Here is a 20,129-nt window from a genome sequence, read left to right on the forward strand (position 1 = left end):
CATCTAGTTATCATTTATTTGAACCACCAAAGTAATTTTTAGGGGCCAAATAGTTTAACCATAGTTTAGAGGATAATGAAGTTGTGGAACCAATTTAAGAAGTAACCAAAAAACTTCTTTGAAATAAATTAATAAAGTTCCACATCAGTGAAAAAAGTGTGTAGTAATCAAGGGGAATTACTCTGAAAAAGTAAAAGTTTACAATATTTGCTACAGAAGACTTGTGTAAGTTTTTACTGTATCTATTTAAAGCTTCATCCTGTTTCATCTGATTTCACTGTTTGAGCTTCTGATTTATCTACAACTTATTTTTCTTATTTCGTGAATAGTACATTGTAATATCATTGCTGTTAACCTCAACCTTTCCTTCTTATCTTACTTCACTTAATCCTGTAATATCCATTCTTGCTTCTTTACGCCATTTTAGATTTTCTAACTTACATGCTTACAGAAGGGTCTTTACATTCTACATTTCTTTTATGTTTCATCCATCTTCTTTGTCTCCTTTTGACTGGCTGATTGTCATAACTTTTCATGTTCTTCCTTCAGAAATTCAAATGGGATGCAATTTCTCCTCATATTCAACATAAGAAGATTGGCAAGAAGATGTAACTTGGATGATCATTGGGTTGTCGTATTTTGATGCCCTCTGCTTACACATCAGCCATCCCTAACATTGGGAATAGATAGTTCTGTGATGTACTTCTCAATCTACCTCCTATTCTTCAGTCAGTCAAACAGTCCTACAAGTAGCTAAATTTTCAATGGAACTTTCAAGAACAATGGAGCACACAAGCTCTTCTACCAAGGTCCTGTACTCCCAAGGTGAAGAAAGTAATAAATTACAATAGAAATGTTGGTAGTTAAGTGATCCCAATATTATTGTGCTAACATGCTTGAATGAGCACTCAAGTACTAGGTAGTTGAAGAGAGGATTGAAATATTGTACACATTAAGAGATACATAAAATTAACAGTCACTATATTTTGGATAAATACAAAGACAAAATGCTAAGTGACACTTTTGGTGTAAAAATTGTGAATTTTCATGTGACATCTGGAAGACTTCCATTTTGCTCACAGCAATAATTGTAAAATGAAAAAGTAAGAGATTCAAGTTAAAGTGATTTCATCAGCTTTGGAAAAGGTCCCAACTCCTTTTTCAATAAAACTAAATTTTGAGATATTTACAAAAACTCCAGTTTTACCCTTGTTCTCATTTAGTAGAAATGTGGGGAGGGTCAACTCATCAGTTTCTTAAACACAGTAATTATTTGAAATTCGGTGTCCATAACATACCATGTTTAAAAATTACTCTTCTTTTGTGTAAGAATAACATACATGAAAGTGTAAAAACCTTCACATCAGGGTCAAACTCTAAAGAAGCTTGATTTTAATTGATTGCTTCAATTTAAAAGTTGCTCTACATTAAATATGTAAGTAACATCACTATCCTGAAAAACCCTAGCCATTAACACTTTCTTTTCTAATATAATAAAAACCTTCCCAAAACAGAATCTGACGACAAAGTAAGAAATCAATTTTTAAGAGGTTTCTGTCTGGCTGAGTTGTATTAAAAATCGAGCTAATTTATAGTGAGGTCCTGTGGAATGAATTAAATATAAAATGAAGTTAGACAGTGATATACATTTGGAATATTTTGTAAACTTATGTACTGTATATAACTACATTATTTGTTAGTTTTTAAAAATTGTAAAACTGAATAAGCTATTTTTAGAGAATACATATACTGTTTACTGTATAAATTTTGACTTACCAGAGCAGTAGTGAGAACCATTTTCATTTACAGATATTTTACAAATGTAAAACACTTATTTTTATCTTCAAGTTATTATATTTCACTTGAAATTTACACTTAAAAAATAAGAAATACACTATCCTAAATCACATGAACTATCACGGATTCTAAAATAAAATAATTTTCTAACATTTTTTAAAATAATCGACTACTGGATATACAATCAAAACACGAAACTAGAACAGCAATAAACGCTCACGACAAAATAAAAACTATTACTGCTTCCGATCACAGTGTTCACGGTATCGAATGTTATTATGATCGATATGTAAAAAAAATTCTAACAAACAAATAACTTTTGTCAAAATACAGCACAATAATCGTTTACATAAGCTGTGCTCGCTATCATACTTTATTAATGATCGTAAGCTTACAGGCCGAAAGTTGGAGCCGTAAATATGACTGCGTATCTGCTAAATAATTAGTTACTGCATTTATTATTTTACAAATCGTGGTTTATTTACAATCTTTTTTTAATCGCTTTATTTTATTACAGGCTCTTCCGTTTTTTCATTTCCATTTCTAAAATACCTAAATGCCTAAAACACAAAATGAACTAACACTGATTCTAAAATAAAATAATTTTTTTTTAAAAATCAAATACTGATTTCTGCTTTAATAATTTACTCTTGGAACTTTCATTTTCAATAATATTTTTAGCAGTTAACACATTCTTTTGCAAATCATTCCTATTTATACGAAACGTGAATTCTTCAAGCCATGCAAACTAAAATGCTCTGCAAAACAAAATTTTCCTCTCCTTCTTCTGCACTTTTGTTATTCTTACTAGTTTCAGACAAAATACTTTCATCAACGAAATAATGTTTTACCACTTTCTTGCAATAAAATTTCAACTTCATGAAACAAGTATCGAAAACATTATCTTCAGTTTCCGTGCAGAAACCAGCTTCTTTAAACACATCTTTAACACAACTACTTATAATTTGTTTGTATGAAGAAGAGAGCCTTAGCGCATGAAAACAGTAATTTTATGTGGCAGTTCTTGAACGGATGAATGCAAATCCTTATTAGCAACTAGCACCTGCAAGATGTGTTTCCAATAATGAATTTTTAAGTTTCTAATAACTTTCTGATTCATTGGCTGAGTTACACTAGTTGTATTTGCAGGATTCTGACTGGACAAAGTAAGAAATCAATTTTTAAGAGGTTTCTGTCTGGCTGAGTTTCATTAAAAATCAAGCTAATTTATAGTGAGGTGTTGTGGAATGAATTAAATATAAAATGAAGTTAGACAGTGATATACATTTGGAATATTTTGTAAACTTATGTACTGTATATAGACTACATTACTACACTGCTGTAGTACTACATTACTGTATATAGACTACAACTCAGGTTTTATTTTAGAATAATGTTCATGAGGGTGTGCAATGCATTGTCTAAAAGCAGTAGAATATTTCTGTTTTCACTAACAATCTTTTCATTTAAATTAGTCATTTTTCAATGAAGTTAGATGTCATCCAAGTCTTATTTGCTGCATGCCTTTCCAGCAGTAAATGAGTGACATTTTTGAAATGGTGAGGCTTCCAAGATTTATCTACCTTTAAAGGTTTTAGTAATGTACCATCTACAAAATCACAAATCAAAATAGTCAGTCTTTTTTAGATTGTTTGCTCCAATACACTTTTCATTTTGAGACAGTGTTTGTTGAAGCTCGAAAAAATTAACCAGTTTCATTGCAATTGCTGATATCCTTCGGTTCATATCCTGCAGCAGTTATTTCCTTAATTGTACTTTTTCAGTTACTGATAGTTACGTTGTCTACGTCTGTAGCTTCATCTGAAATTTGATTTTAAGAAATAGAATGTCTTGTGCAAAATTTCTCTAGCCTTTCATTAGAAGTGCTAAACATAGTAACTCCTAACTTAACTACAATTTCTTTCACCTATTGTTACAGAGTAGACCTGGAAGTCATAAGATTTTTGATCTTGCATGTGTTAAACATTTAAATAAAATGAAATTTATTTCTTCATTTTTGCTTTTAGTATGAAGTCTACAATTAGCATTCCTTTCATCCTTCAACCATTCTTCCTTGATTTTATCTTTATTTTTTTAACTGTTGTAAATTGGTGTTTTTCCACATTTAAAATTTATTCACTAAGCTCTTCACATTCATTTTAGAAATTAAATTAATAACCCCTATTTTGACTTTTAAACGTAAAGTATTTTTTCTCTACATAATTAAGAGCAAAATTTGAAAAAAGGGAAACACTTGCAATTAAAACTAAAATAGGTACAATATTTAAAGCAATAAATTTAAACAATCAAAATGCAAAACTAGAACAGTAATAAACGCTCACAAGAAAATGAGAACTATTACTGCTTCCGATCACTGTGTTCACAGCACTGAATAAAATTATTCTAAATCGATTTGTATAGAAATTCTAAGAAACGATTTAACTTGTTGACAAAATACAGCACATGGATTGTTAACATAAATTGTTGTCCACTACTTTACTCAATTAATGACCATTGACTTATAGGCTAGAAGTTGGAGCCATAAATCTGACTGTGACCATCTTGTGCTAAATAATTGTTATCTGCTACATTTATTATTTTATAAATTGTGGTTTGTGTACAATCTGGTTTTTTATCACTTTATTTTATTACAAGCTATTTCATTCCTTTATTTTCTTTCCGTCTTATGGAATAAATTTAACAAGTGAAATTAGAAATAAAACCCATTTTCTTTTCCATTTCCATATTAGAGTTTTCCATTTTGAAGAGATTAAAATAAATAGGGACTAGGGAAACCGTACATTTTATGTTTATGTTTTTTATAGGTTCCATTCTGTGGAGATTTCACTGTATCTATTTTTATTGTACTAAAAGATCTTGAAGACTAGAAAAAACATTGATGTATATATATATATATTTTTTTGATGAGGATTACTTTGAAAGAGTCAGCATAAACATGGACGAGTAAAGGCATACTATTTCAATTTAAAAAAAGGGCCCAAACTTTTTTTTATCAAATGTCAAACTATTAGTATTTCTCATTAATTTAGTTTTAATATTTTCTATCACCTCGAATACTTCATTTCATTTTTGTGATGTGAAAGAGACAAACAAATTTTTACTTATAACAGAGGTACTCAGTGTTTGTAAATAATAAGTATTTTGATTTCAGCTGACAATCCATACATCGCACAGTCAGGAATAGGAGGATATGAGAGTGTTACTCAGACCCATCCGCCACCATGTACTAATCAGGCCACTTACAGGTAACAAAAAATACAATTTAATAAAATCTGATTCATTTAAAGTTTAAGAGTTATTTTTGGTCATTTGGGTATAAAATGTTTTGTTTTTTTTTTAATCGATAAACTACAAAGATATTGTGAAAAATTAAATCTCATTTTAATCATTACCTTTCATATCTCTTAGGTTCCTAGTTGTGGTTAACATGCTAATTCTAATTCATCTGTTGTATAGCTCCTCCTGCCTCTACACTCCTCTTCATCACATTTACTTACTGTTCAGTCAATACGCACATGTGGCTATTACCTTGGTCTTTCCCAATCTTTTATCCTATTAAATTCACGCTGTTCACCCTTGATCAACCTATTTAATGTACCCAAACTATCTTTGTTTTTTCCTCCTGCTTATTAGATCTACCTGTGACTTCTGTTTTATTGTTGATCTGGATCTTGTTTTCTGCATCATACGTTACAGGACTTAATAATTAGTTCATTTTACGTCCTCTTTCAGTTTTTGTTTAAGATGACTCAAGTCTATTGGCTAAATGTTAATGTGTACAGAAAAGGTATTGTAGAGGGTATGAATTGTTCTACAGTGGGAAACATTTCTCTGTAAATAATCTCTTGTTATTGTTCGCTCATTTATCATTATTTATACTTATTTGTGGAAATTGTTTGAAATATTTTATTGTAATTTTCAGTGAAGGAAAGAGGTTACAAGGGCATCCGTTGAAAAGTTTTAGTGTACCAGCACCACCGCCTCAGTCGGCTCCTTCTACTCCACAGCAGAAACATGTTGGTTAGTTAACATATATTTGTTTTTATTTTACTATATAATCATGACACTTGCTCTGCTGAGGGGCAGGTCCCTTGACACGATGATGTTTCTGTCTTCCGACTATCTGAATAATTAATTCTATAGCGTGTAGTAGTTAGTACACACACTTATGTAATAATATGTAATACATGCATGCAGAATTTATGGCCACATTGCAGCTTTTTGAAAGTAATAATTCTTTTAATTTTAATATTATTATGTGTTGTAATTTAATTGTTTATATATACTACATACAGTTTTTAGATGTTTATGTACATTTCCTGTATCTTTACTTACATAAACCTACTTATAAATAACCTATTTTACTTGTGTAAATCATATACTTTTTTTGACTAGCATTTTTTTTATCTAAAATTAGGTATGTGATTTATGCATAGGTTAATTTTACATAGGTTTATAATGAAACTAAAATATGATTGGTGAGAAAAGTGATATTTATTTGGCTGAATATTTTATTTTTATATATGTTTTAAAATTATTTATTTAAAAATTTATGTCTTGAATTATGCAACTAAATGTGATATTTAAAATGAAATTTTTCTTATATTATAAATTAGAATTTTATCACTAATTAGAACAGTATTTACAGTAATACACATATTGCTTAAAGTATACTTCAGACATATTAAAATAATAAAAACAATTATAAAAAGTAAAAAAAATAAATAAATCAAACTAAAAAAAAGAAAACAAGGTATGAGAATAAAGGACTAAACATCATTATGCAGTATTTAATTAAATAAAGTAATTGGTAACCAATCAATTTTCATACAGTTTTAATTTGTTTAAAAATATTTGTTTAATGTTGTAGAATTTTGCAGGCATTTAATATTGTCTAATTATTAAGTTCAAGTTCTCACCAGGTCTTACATTGATAAGAAAATTTTGTCCTATATTAGAGTAACCCCCCCTCCAACTATGTTTAAACATTTTTGTTGAAAGAAAAAATTTTGTCAATTAACTCAAACAAAGATTACACCTAATCTTCTTAATTATATTAACAGAAACTAATTTTTTTTATCTCAAATTATATTTGCACTCAGTTCCGTAGGTAGAAACCATAAGATTTCATCACAATAAACAAGTATAAAGGAATTTCCTTGAAACGCCTTAATGAAATACTTTCTAAAAATATCAATAGTAAATCAAAGATAGCATATGCCGTGATGAAGTTAACCCAACTAGGTAAGTACAACAGAATCCATTAAAAGTCCAGCAAAATTGTAGCTGAGAGAGAACCAATGGTGGTGCACCAGGTGGCTGCACACGGCTCCCTCTGTGGCTCTCCCACTAGAAGCAGTTCGTTGTCAATTAATTTACTGATTATTAATTTAATTTCTACATTGTCAATTAATTTACTGATTATTAATTTAATTTCTAAGTGTTGATTATTTTTATTTATATTTTATATTCGGATTTTTATTTACTTATTATTATTTATTAAGTTTATATATTTAATTAGTTGTATTAATAAAATAAAAGAAAGGAGTTATCAGTTAATATTTAGCAATTAATAACATACTTACATGATCAAACATATATACTGCCTGTCAAAAAATCATATGATCTTTTTTTTCTTAAATTGTAATAAATAATAAGTAAGAAGCAACACCAGCAAATAAGAGCAAGAAGAAAGAACTTGCTTATGTGATCGAACATACTGTCCACCAAAACATCATAAGAACATCATTTTTTCTTAAATGTTTGTAAACAATAAATAACAACAGGAATAATAATTATAAAATAAATTTTACTACCATAATTCATTCATTCATTCAATATCGTAGCAGATCTTAAAACACAACTATTTTCGTTACAAAAAAATGAATTCTGAAAATATTATCAATTATCCACTTAGAATCCAATTTTGTTTTGCCTTGTAGTTGCAATTAAACATGCATATTTATATAGACTATGACACTCCGTGTAACGTAAGGATTCCAACACGGGAGTTATACGTCTAAATCGTTTGGCTGTTGAGCTGCTGCAGTGGAACAAACATACATAACCCTAAAAAACTACACTCCTTTTTAGGCAGCCGTGTAAAAAAGGGATTGATGTTTAAGAAGAAGCACAGTTTCTAGCCCATGCACTGTATAGTACAAGATAGATTTGAATATGACTAATATTCAAATTATACTGCCTAATGTTCCATTATCACTGCCCTGCCATTAACTAAAGGCTGCTTCGCTTTCTGTTGGCACCAAAGAAGAGCAACATTCAGTGATCCGTTTTTTTTGTGGCCAGAAATCACAAAAAACATATCAGGGCCAAAATTCATTGAAGACTTTGTTACAATACGAGAATAGTGTGTTGCTACAATGGAGTGTCTATAAATGGATTGAAAAATTCAAAAATGATCGCACAAATGTTATGCACAATGAAGGAGCCGGACGACCATTAACCACCACAAATGAGAAAAACATTGAGCAAGCACGTGACATAGTTTTCTTAGATAGACGAGTAACTATTGATGAAGTAGCACATCATCTGCAAATCAGTCACGGTTCTGCCTACAAAATCATCCACAACAGACTTGGGTTTCATAAAATCTGTGCAAGATGGGTTCCAAAACAACTCACACAATTGTATAAACAAACGCGCTTGGAGATCTGCCAAAAACATTTGGAACGCTATGGTAACGAACGGGACATCTTAGACAGAATCATCACTGGTGATGAAACATGGATCCATCATTTCAAGCCAGAGAGTAAACAGTATGGAATGGAAACATCCAAATCTGCCCTGCAAAAAAAAGTTTAAGACCCAACTGGAGGTTTCAAATTACAGATGAAAGTATTATTGTTAAACATTGGTTATTCGGTCGGTGAATTAAATGCTTCATTTGTATTCAGTGTGTTGTCTCATGCACTAAAAAATTCATGTGACACCTCACCTAGATCTGACAACATTCATCCCAGTGTGCTGTCGCACCTTCCTAATTCGGCGCTATAACACCTATTATATATTTATAATGGTTTATTCTTTGCATAAGTCTTCCCACCCGCCTCGTCAGAAGCCATTGTCATACCAGTACTTCAACCTGGTAAAGAAAGCATTCCCTTCAAGCTACCACCTTAACTCCTTGACAGGCATTTTATCCAGAGTGATGGAGAGAATGGTGAACCGAAGGCTTACATGATACTTAGAAAGACATGGCCTTTTTTTATCTCCAGAACAGTGGTTTCCACCAAGGACAATCTTCAATTTTCCATTTAGTGTTACTGGAAGTAGCTATTCAAAGCACTTTCCTACTCTGCCAGCACCTCATCACTCTTCTTTGATATCAGGAAGGCATACAATACAACCTTTCAGTGTGTTAATCTAAACATCCTTAAAGAATGGGGAGTCAAGGGCAATATGCTTGCTTTTATTATGGGTTTTTTAAGTGACCGAACATTCTGTGTTAGTATTGGAGATTTTTTATCGTGTAGTGTCACTGTAGAGAATGGAGTGCCTCAAGGAACTTTATTAAGTGCCACCTTTTTTACTATAGAAATGTATTGCTAAATGTGTTCAACTACCTATTTCATGCTCTTTATTTGTTGATGATTTTGCTAAATATATTACATCCCGTTCAACAGCCACAGCAGAGAGACTAATACAGAACACTATATCTAGCCTTGAAGCTTGGTCCAAGGTTACTGGCTTTACCTTTTCAACTGAGAAAACAAAATGTGTACTTTTCCTCACCTGTGAAACTCTTTTATTCCGCAAGTCTTTCTCAATGGAGAGCAAATTGCTATCTCTCCTAATGTTAAGTTTTTAGGTTTATTTTTTAATAGCCATCTTACGTGGTTCAAACACATCAAACAATTAAAAACAAAATGTTTCAAACTTCTAGATATGTTGCATGTCCTGAGCAACACCAATTGGAGAGCTGATCAGTCAAGTATGTTGCGTTTTTATTATTCCTTAGTTAATTCCCGTTTAAATCATGGTTGTATCGCCTACTCTTCAGCATGTCATACCATGCTTAAAATGCTGGATGCTGTACATCATGCTTTCCGCCATCGTGCTACAGGTACCTTTAGATCAAGCCCTGTCATAAGCATATTTATAAACTGAGGTAAGCCAACTCTTTGGGATAGATGGGACTAGCTTTTAGTATCCTACATTTCCCTTCTTAAAGCACATCCGAATCACCCAAATTGTAATGCAGTCCTTGCGATTTCTCATTTACAGAGGTATGAGGACCATCCATGCTATACAGCACCTATGGGTATTCGTACCAAGTGTTATTATTTTTTTCTATTTATCCATGTTCACATCCTCTGTGGACGATCAGCCCTATAGAATTTAATTTTGACCATACCATACAGAATAAAAAATCAACAGCTCCTTTTGTCTAATGTTTTACCATTTTCTCTAAGACAAATTCAGATGCAGTAATATACGCAGATGGATCAAATCAGAATAATACCATTGGATGCGCATTTATAGTTAAACCTATATGTTTTGTCTACCTGGTATTACAAGTGTCTTTACTGCTGAACTGTACATTACCAATACAGCTCAAATATGGCTTTGAATATCATTAACCCAAAATACCATCTTATCCTTATTTGTAGCGAGTCATGTAGTGCATTCCAAGCTTTGGAAGAGTTGTACTCAACATTCTGTTGTCATCGAAATCTATAATGCAAGTGCTGAGTTGAACCATCGCAACACACAAGTCAGTTTCTGCTGGATTCCTAGCCACGTGGGAATTCCAGGTAATAAATGTGCAGATTCCGCTGCTAAAGACGCATCTCCCTTCACCACTCGTGTTGCTACTTCTGACATTATTAATTGTATAAAACACTCTCTTCAGGCTAGGTGACTGTATGGCTACAGTAGATAACAGACTCCATCACAATAAAGATTCTGTGTTGCCATGGGGCTCCTCACGCAGAAAAATTCATCATGAGGAAGTGGTGCTATATTGATTGCAGTTAGAACATACCAGATTCACTCACGGGTATCTCGTCAGCAGAAAACGTACCACTATGCGTACGACGCAACTGCTGCTTGACTGTGTACCACATCCTTGTTTGCATATGTTATGCGGCCTTGCATTGTAAATTTAAATTGCCCAGAAACATTCATTGAATCCTGAGCAATAACAAGGAAGTTTTAGACTAGATGCTGCGGTTTTTACGAAGTATTAATATTTTACACAAAATTTAATATCTTTTGTGTATATATTTTCTTTTGGTGTTGAAGAGTTTTTTTTTAATCTAGTTGTTTTTCTTTTTCCTTTTAATTGTTATGATTTTAGGTAGATGATTTCGTAAGAAAGCTACCTATTGTAATAGGTACCATGATTCGACTTCTGAAAAATTTTGACATATCTTCGCGTTTCACATCCCCCAGACCCCAAAACCACCGCCAGCTCAAAAGTTTATATATATCCATTTATATATATATTTCACTTTCTTGTGGATACGATAACTGTCGTAATTTTACGCCAATAATCTTAAATTGTTCCTTAAAAATAAGTCTCCCAAAATCTCAGTCAAGTTCATTAACGACCAAAATCGGTCCATGGGGGTGGAAATGGGGAGCTTTTAAAAAAAACCAAAATATCGCTATAACTTTCTTATTAAGTAAAATATCGAATTCATTTAAAGTTCCTTCTGATCTTTGGATGAGGGCCTAAAAGTTATCTAAGCAAAGTTTTTTATATCACCAACCATTGGCCCACAGGGTGGGAAAAATGGGGTTTTGAAAACAAAAAATCATGCCTTCCTTAATAGGCACAGTATCGAATCTGTTTAAAAAGGTCAATCCTCTAAACATTACCTAAAACTTTTGTTTGAAACAATTTTTGATATGACCAAGCAAGGGATAACCAAAATGTTGCTGGAATTGTAAGATGTGTCTTGTCGTATGTTAAACATGTGAAACTTTTTTCACATGCAACCATTGTCGTACTGACTAAATTTGAATTTTTCTTAACTTTAAGGTGGAAATATTTTTAACCCCTTCTTGGCATCGGTGAAATCTACCTCCTTCTTCCAGCATTCCGAAAGGGACTTTTTTTGTTACCCAAGTAGAGACCCCTTACACCCTTCTCGGACTTAACTAAATTTTATTTATGCGTATTTAAATTTTATATTTTTGTTTTTGTTTTTACTTTTTTATTTATTTTAAATAAATTTATCTTATTAAAATTCCTACTGTGATATTAGTTTTTAAGTATTTAGTGATATTTTATCTCTGTTATTATTTGTAAGTTTTAATTTTTTTCATAATATTCTAGTTTTTAACCTACTTAGGTTTTTATGTTAGTCCTTTAATCTTTCTGTTATCCAATAACGGGCCCTTTACATCCCTTTTGGACTTTGTTAAATTCTATTTATTTTTAGTTTAACTTTATATTTTTTATGATTATGTTTATTTTTAATTTTATGTTTACAACTGTGTTATTAATTTTAAATGTGTTTTAAGAGATATTTTAGCTCTTTAATTAGTTGTAAGTTTTGTTTAAGTTTTTATCCTAGTTTTAGTTTTTTTTTGTTAAAATATTTCAGGCGATGATAACGAAAGAGCCTTTTTCTCGTTAAAAAAGAAAATTTAAGTCTTCCATGATTCAAATGAAACATTACATGTTTAATTGGCAATAAGTCACAAGCTATTAGCCAGAAACCATTCATTCATTCTTATAAGATCACTACTCACTAATTAGAGAAATTAGAATAATTTTAATTTGCAAAAACCATCATGGTGTCATCAGTAAATACAATTGGAGTCAACAAACACATCAAGTTTAGCAAGTCATTTACATAAATCAGGAATTAAATTGACCTGAGAATAGATCGCTGATGAAAGCCATCAGATACAAGCTCATAGCTGCTACTACTTATTTAATAACCTTACATGAAAATTCTGCTTACCGTCTTAAATAGGACTTAAGCAGAGTAAAAGCAGCTCCATAAAAACCATGCATAGTACTCAAGCTTCTGGAGCAGCAGCTCATGATTCACAGAAAACACCAACTACCAACTGTAAACCATCAAGAGCAACAACAATTTTTGTTAAAAATTCATTTACCACCTTAAGTGTTCTTACCTTGCAGAAGTAAGTGTTGTAGTATCTAATTTTTGTTTATTGAGAGGGACTTCTTTTTGTATGTGGGCCATGTTACTTTCTGTCCAAGTTAAAGTTTATTATTTTGGATTGTTGCTTTTTCATTTATATTGCTTGATATTATTTCTCTGAGGTATTTAAATTTATATGTGGTTTTTGTTACTTGTTGGCTGTTAAGGGTGTGATTCGGTTTATTCTTGGTGGTGGGCATTATTTCAGTCTTTTCATAGATTTGCAATCTGACTTTCCCTGATATCTTTTGGAGGGTTTCTATTTGGTTTTTGGTTTTCTCCCAATTTTCTGAAAGCCAAGATCATCTGCGAATGCTAGACAATTCAGTTTTATTCGTTTGTTGTTGAAATGTAATGATTCGGATTCATTTACTTGCCTCTTAAGTCATGTAGTCTTCAGGATTAGGTTGTTTTCATGGCAGAGCTTTATCAATCTTAGTACATTCCTATTTGTATGTTTATGTGCTGCCTATCTTCCTGAAACATTTCAGAGTCTCTTTTCTCGGCCAATCTGTGCATTAAAGTCCCCCACTAGGATTTTTCTGTGATTATCAGGAGTATTACTTATTGGGTGATCAACTTCTTCCCAAAATTCTTCAGTATTTAGTTTCTTTTGCTTTTTTATTTTTATCGTTTGTCAGGGCATGGACATTTATTATTTTGTTGGTTATTTGTAGCTTTAGAATCAAGGATGCATGTTGAATTGAAGTCAATTATTTTGGTACTAACCATAAATCCTACTCCAAGTTGCAGGAATCCTTTCATTAATTTCTTCCTGGCTGGTCCCTTATATGTTCTGTATTCTCTTGACTCAAAAGGTTCAGAGTCTGTATTTCTAATTTCATGGAGAGCTGTAATTAAGATTTTTTTATTGATCTAAAATGTCAGTTAGGTGCTTCAATTTAACTGTTTTCAGAAGAGAATTTACATTTAGTGCAGCGAAGTTTGGAAAATTTGATATATTGTAGTTTTTGTCTCATTTTGATGCCGTTGTTGATTCCATAATCTCTGACTGATTCATTATCTTTCAGGCAATGACCCACCGAATCCAAGTCCCATTTTTTATGGTCATTGCCAGATGGTGGAAGTTTCCTAAATGACCTTTCCATCTTTGACCCTCAAGTTGAGAGTTAACCGTTATGGAAATAAATTTTCGTTTTACAACTCTGGAGGTGATCCGGAGAAGGATTCAATTTGGTTCACCAGAATTAATCTTCCAACATTATTTCTAGATTTATCCAGGCACACCTCATGGAGGTTTGAACCGAGATATTGTTGATAGATCTATCAATTTATATTGTTCATTAAAAATATTTTTTTCATTTTGGATGTAGTCAAAATAAATCAGGCTGCCATGGCAAACTCTCCAAGAACAAATTTACCTCATCAGTCTTACCAGTCTCAGTAACACCCTTTACATTCGAGTGAAGGATATGAAGACCCTCAAAATCTGGGAATTGTCATACATGAAGCAAAATGTTACATATCTTATCTGCAGAGAGATTTCTAAAAAATTATCCATTTCATCTTTCATTGAAGCTAATTTATGATTATATTGTGAAAATGACAGAGTGATATCATCAGAACCAAAAAAAGAACACCAGGAACCATCTGTAGTGGAGAGAGATTAATATTCATTTTTCTTGTATCCAAATGAGACAGTTGTGCTGTAGGAAGACCACTCAAGGAAAAGCTCAATGAAATCATTTAAGGAACTAAAGTTTGAATCCACCACAATTAATGACGAACAAGTACTACCATTCTTGGAAACCGATGAAAAATCAGGATTCAAATTACAGCCGTTATTAAAATTACATTCACATTTCTATCAATCACAGTGTCGATCAGTTTCAACAACTACTGCCCTAGATATTTTTTCCCCTTCCAGTTTAAATGGAAGACATGTCTAGTGTGATAAACTTTATAAAATAGATGTGTATCAATTAATTTTATATTATTCCTCGACATAGTAGTCCTAATATGATTATTTATAATAGAAATGTTTCTGTTTTCAGCAGAATTTTCATATAAATTATACGTAAACGGATGGTAATATTGCTAATATTAGATTAGTATGTTTAAAAGAAAGAATCACACTATCGACAAGTCACAAACTGAATTTACATCCCCAATGTTATTCATAGCAATGATCTTGCATTAAAACGAATGTAATTCTTTCCATTCCGGCTCCACTTTCCTCTGCAATGGTTGAAATTTGTTTGATGCTAGTGGATTTCCTTAGATTCACTCTCATTCTTATAAAATGAAATAAAACATACCCTACTCTGTGTTCAATGTAAAAACTATTCTGTTGTTGGTGAATGACTCTGAAATGAGTGTTGAAATGCTAATAACCTGTTACTGAAATGTTAATGAAAGAAACTTAAGATGTTGCTTATATTACGACATGTTTACAGTGACTAAACGTATGACTTAGTTACTACCTATGAGTGGAAGTAGAGAATGCTAACAAATTATTTATTGTCTTTAACAGAAATAAAGCGACTAAACACTACACATAAGAAGTTACGAAGGAATTAATGCTTCTAAACAATATAAAAATTACAGGATTTAAAATTTCTATATGTGCAGTTTAAATTAACAATGAAGGATTAAATATCAGGTGTGTAAATATGAAACCGGAATTTGCCCATAGATAGCCCTAGCTGTCAATGTTACCGTCAAACTGCATTTTTGGCACCATTTTCTTTCTTTGACAGCTGACAAAGATTTTTAACTCACAAGAATACAAGTTTCATACAACAGCATAGTTTTAATTATCATTGAACATATTGAGTTTTATTCCTACAAACTACGATTTGAGGACAGCATTGATTTTCTGTTACAATTTAAAGAAAACTGCTGCAGAATCGCATCAAATGTTTGTTGAAGCTTATAGTGAGCATGCTCTTGGTAAATCACAGTGCTTTGTGTGGTTTAAAAAATTCAAAAGTTGTGATTTTGACATGAGAAACGTAGAATTTGGAAGACCATTGAAAAAGTTTGAGGATAGCGAATTGTAAACATTGTTGGATGAGGATGATGGTCAAACGCAACAATTTGCAGATCAATCAAATGTAACACAAAAAGCCATCTCCATATGTTTGAAAGATTCAGATGGGAAAATGGATTCCACAGAAACTGAATGAAAGACAGCAAGAAGACACATTGAATGCTTGTCGAAGCTTACAGTGAGCATGCTCTTGGTAAATCACAGTGCTTTGAGTAGTTTAAAAAATTCAAAAGTGGCGATTTTGACATGAGAAATGAACAATGTGGAAGAGCACTGAAAAAGTTTGAAGACAGCAAATAGCAAGCATTGTTGGATGAAGATGACGCTCAAATGCAACAGCAACTCGCGGATCAATTAAATGTAACACGAGAAGCCGTTTCCATATGTTTGAAAGCCATGGGAAAGATCCAAAACGTGGGAAAATGGGTTTCACACCCATTTTACTGAATGAAAGACAGCAAGAAAACCGAAAAACCACTTGCAAAATGCTGCTCACCAGATACAAAAGAGTTATTTCTCCATCAAATTGACAGGTGATGAAAAGTGGATATATTTTGAGAATCCTAAGATTAAAAGATCATGGGTAACTCCAGGCAAACCATCGACATCGATTTCAAGGCCAAATTGCTATGGAAAGAAGACAGTGCTGTGTGTTTGGTAGGATCAGAAGTGTGTGATCTATTATGAACTGCTAAAATCTGGTGAAACCATTAATACTGAACGCTACTGACAATAAATGATCGATTTGAATCAAGCATTGCATGAAAAACAACCAGAATTACAAAAAAGGCAACACAAAGTGATTTTGCTTCATGATAATGCACCATCACACACAGCAAAACTGGTCAAGGAAACAATTTAGGCGTTCAGTTGGCAAATACTTTCGCATGCGGCTTACTCACCAGACTTGGCTCTGTCTGACTACTATTTGTTTGCATCTTTGGGACACACACTTGTTGAGCAGCGCTTCACTTCTTATGAAAATGTACAAAAATGGCTCGATTACAGGTTTATCTCAAAAGAACAACAGTTTTTTGGCATGCTTTCATAAATTGTCAGAATGATGGGAAAAATGTATAACTAGCGATGGACAATATTTCAAGTAAAATATTTTTTATCATTTTCATATAATAAACGTGTATTTTCTATAAAAAAATTTCGGTTTCATATTTACACACTTGGTTCTCTAATGAAATAATATAATTCTTTTCTTTTTCTTCATGTTACTTCATTTATATAATTTGCATCGTTACTTTTTACACGACTGTCCAAAAAGAAGTTTAATGTTTTTAGGGTGTAGGTATATATGTTTGTGCCACCGTAGCAGCCAACAGCCAAACCGATTTTGATGTATAACCTCGTGTTGGAATCCTTACATTACGGGAGTGTCATAGAGTATATAAATTTATATATATGTATGTTTGATTGTAACTAAAAGGTCACAAAAAATCATATATACAATTCTAAATGGATAATTAGTATTATTTTCAGTATCAATTTATTTGTGTCAAAAATAGTTGTTTTAATATCTGCTGCAATACTGAATGAATGAATTACGGTAGTAAAATTTATTTTATAATTATACTGATCAACAATGTTTTTGTTAAATGAGAGTAAATAACTTATTCTTATAGTATTTTTCATGCTGATTTCAAATATGAAATCAGAACTCTTCTATCAGGTTTAGTTGTTTTGTAACTACCATTGTTATTTTCAAGTAGATCATGCATGAACTCCATAAGTATAGCATTTTGTGAATGTATTTTATTATATTACTTATCAACTAAATAGCTTTTGTTTATTTCTTATAGTCCCTTAATTGTTGTCACATTGGTTTGTTAGACATTAGTCATCATGTTTTTTATTTACACACTAATTATAATGAACAAGAATGTGACTCGTTCTTCCTATTTTCTTCTTACTGTAAACATATCCACTCATTAGTTTTTTCTGTCGTTATATTTACTAAACTATATATTATATTTGCAGACTAGAGAGATATTTTTACTGCTCATTCAAGTGTGAGTTCTCATGTGTGTAACATTCAGTTCTGTAGCTGGCTTTCATATTTATGGGTATATGTTGCTCAGAAAAGTGAGTGTATGTGTATTAAATTAGTGTGTTTATAAAGTGTTTCTTTTTAAAAAAATATTATTTATTGTAATGTATTAACAATGCCTCGCAGTTGCATTAATCATCCAAACAATTTCTGCTACAACTGTGAGAGGGTAATGTTGAAGTCTCAAAAAAGAAATATAACTCCACTGATAAAAACATCTTATGAGCTGTATATTGGATGTAAATTAGGTGATCAGGACAAATCTGGGGCTCCTCATATTTGCTGTGCTTCTTGTGTAATGTTGTTGAGTGGTTGGCTAAGTGAATCTTGTCACATGCCATTTGTAATTCCAATGGTTTGGAGAGAACCGAAAAGGATCACGCCACAGACTGTTATTTTTGTGTAATAAAGATATGTGGGATAACAGGTAAAACTAGACGTACTGTTAAATACCCTGATATTCCTTCTGTCGTGTGGCCAGTGCCATATAGCCAAGAGCTTCCAATTCCAGTATCACCAGAAACATGGAACTTAGATGAAGATGAAAATATCAAATCTTGTGCTGACTTGTTAGGCGATGAAGAAAGAGATCCAAACTTTTTAGAAAATAGATGTACTGAACCCTATTTAATTAATCAATCAAATGAACTGGTTCATGATCTAAATTATCAAAGATTCAAGCAGAAATACTGGCATATTTTACAAACACTAAAATAAGTACTTTACATAACAGAAAGTCAGAATTTGAACATTTCTTCTTTGAGTATGAAAGTATACTGTAATGATGCGGACTCTTGACTGGAAGATTTGGGACATATTCGCCATCTTGACGAATGGTGACTTTTTATTGACTCATCAAAGCTTAGTTTGAAAGCTGTTCTACTTCACATTGGAAATAAATACCCATCAATACCATTAGCATACGTTGTTCACATGAAGGAGTCTTATGAATATATGAAACTTTTAATGAGCAGGTTACATTCTCCACTTTGTGCCACAATTTTATTGCTAAATATTAACTAATAATAAATATTTAAGTAAGAAATATTTATGACATGTTTGTGGAGATCTGAAAGTAATAGCGCTTTTACTTGTACTGCAACTTGGACATACTAAGTTCTGTTGTTTTTTGTGCAAGTGGGACAGCAGGGTTAGGAAAAACCATTACATAAAGGAGCAGTGGTCAAAAAGAGAAGTACTGACTGTAGGAGAGAAGAATGTTGTTTGTCAGACATTATTAAAACCAGAAAAAGTTTATCATTTGCCACTACACATTAAATTAGGTTTATTCAAAAATTTTGTTAAAGCAATGGATCATAATGGTGCAGGATTTCAGTTTCAAAAAAAAAACAAATTGCCCAATATAAACAATGCTAAAATAAAGGAAGGTATAATATTTGTTGGACTACAAATAAGAAAATTAATGAGTGATCCAGCGTAGGAAGAATGTTTGAATGACTTGGATGTTGCTGCATGGAAATCATTTCAAAATGTAGTAAACAACTTTCTTGGAAACCATAAAACCAGTAACTGCAGAGAACTTCTGAGTGAACTCCTTCAAAACTACAAAGAACTTGGGTGTAACACGTCACCTATAAATCCATTTCTTGCATTCACATTTGGATTTTATCCCTAACAATCTCAGCGCTATCAGTGATGAACATGGAGAATGCTTTTATCAGAAGATATCTACAATGGAAACACGATACCAGGGAAAATGGAACCCAAAAATGTTAGCTGACTACTGTTGGAATCTAGAGAGCGATCTACCTACAGCAAATTACAGTAGAAAATCCAAAAGAAATAGATTTTAGATGAGTACAAAATACATGTATTGTCATATTACATTCACCATACATTTTTTGTTTCAAAAGAAATTTCAATTGCAAAAACCTGAGCCCAATAGTAAAAATCTACTAACATATATGAAATCAGCATAAACAATACTGTAAGAATCACCCATTCACTCTCATTTAACAAACAAAAAATTAAATTTTGTTGACCAGTTGTTATTACTATTACTGTTGTTATTTATTATTTATAAACATTTAAGAAAATATCTATGTCATTTTGACAGGCACTATGTTTGATCATGTAA

General features: G+C 31.9%; 1 protein-coding gene across 4 annotated transcripts in view; it reads left to right on the forward strand.

Annotated features, from left to right (window-relative positions):
* The window catches only part of fra (neogenin protein frazzled), a 223,663-nt gene that overhangs the window by 172,309 nt on the left and 31,225 nt on the right, over positions 1 to 20,129 (forward strand). For all 4 annotated transcript variants that reach the window (XM_075362193.1, XM_075362192.1, XM_075362195.1 and 1 more), the window contains 2 exons: positions 4,970 to 5,063; positions 5,741 to 5,838. In XM_075362193.1, the coding sequence (XP_075218308.1) occupies positions 4,970 to 5,063; positions 5,741 to 5,838 (192 nt within the window). The remainder of the gene's footprint in view (positions 1 to 4,969; positions 5,064 to 5,740; positions 5,839 to 20,129) is intronic.

The sequence above is a fragment of the Lycorma delicatula genome, chromosome 4, assembly GCF_047948215.1.
Source record: "Lycorma delicatula isolate Av1 chromosome 4, ASM4794821v1, whole genome shotgun sequence".
In the NCBI taxonomy this organism is placed as follows: domain Eukaryota; kingdom Metazoa; phylum Arthropoda; class Insecta; order Hemiptera; family Fulgoridae; genus Lycorma; species Lycorma delicatula.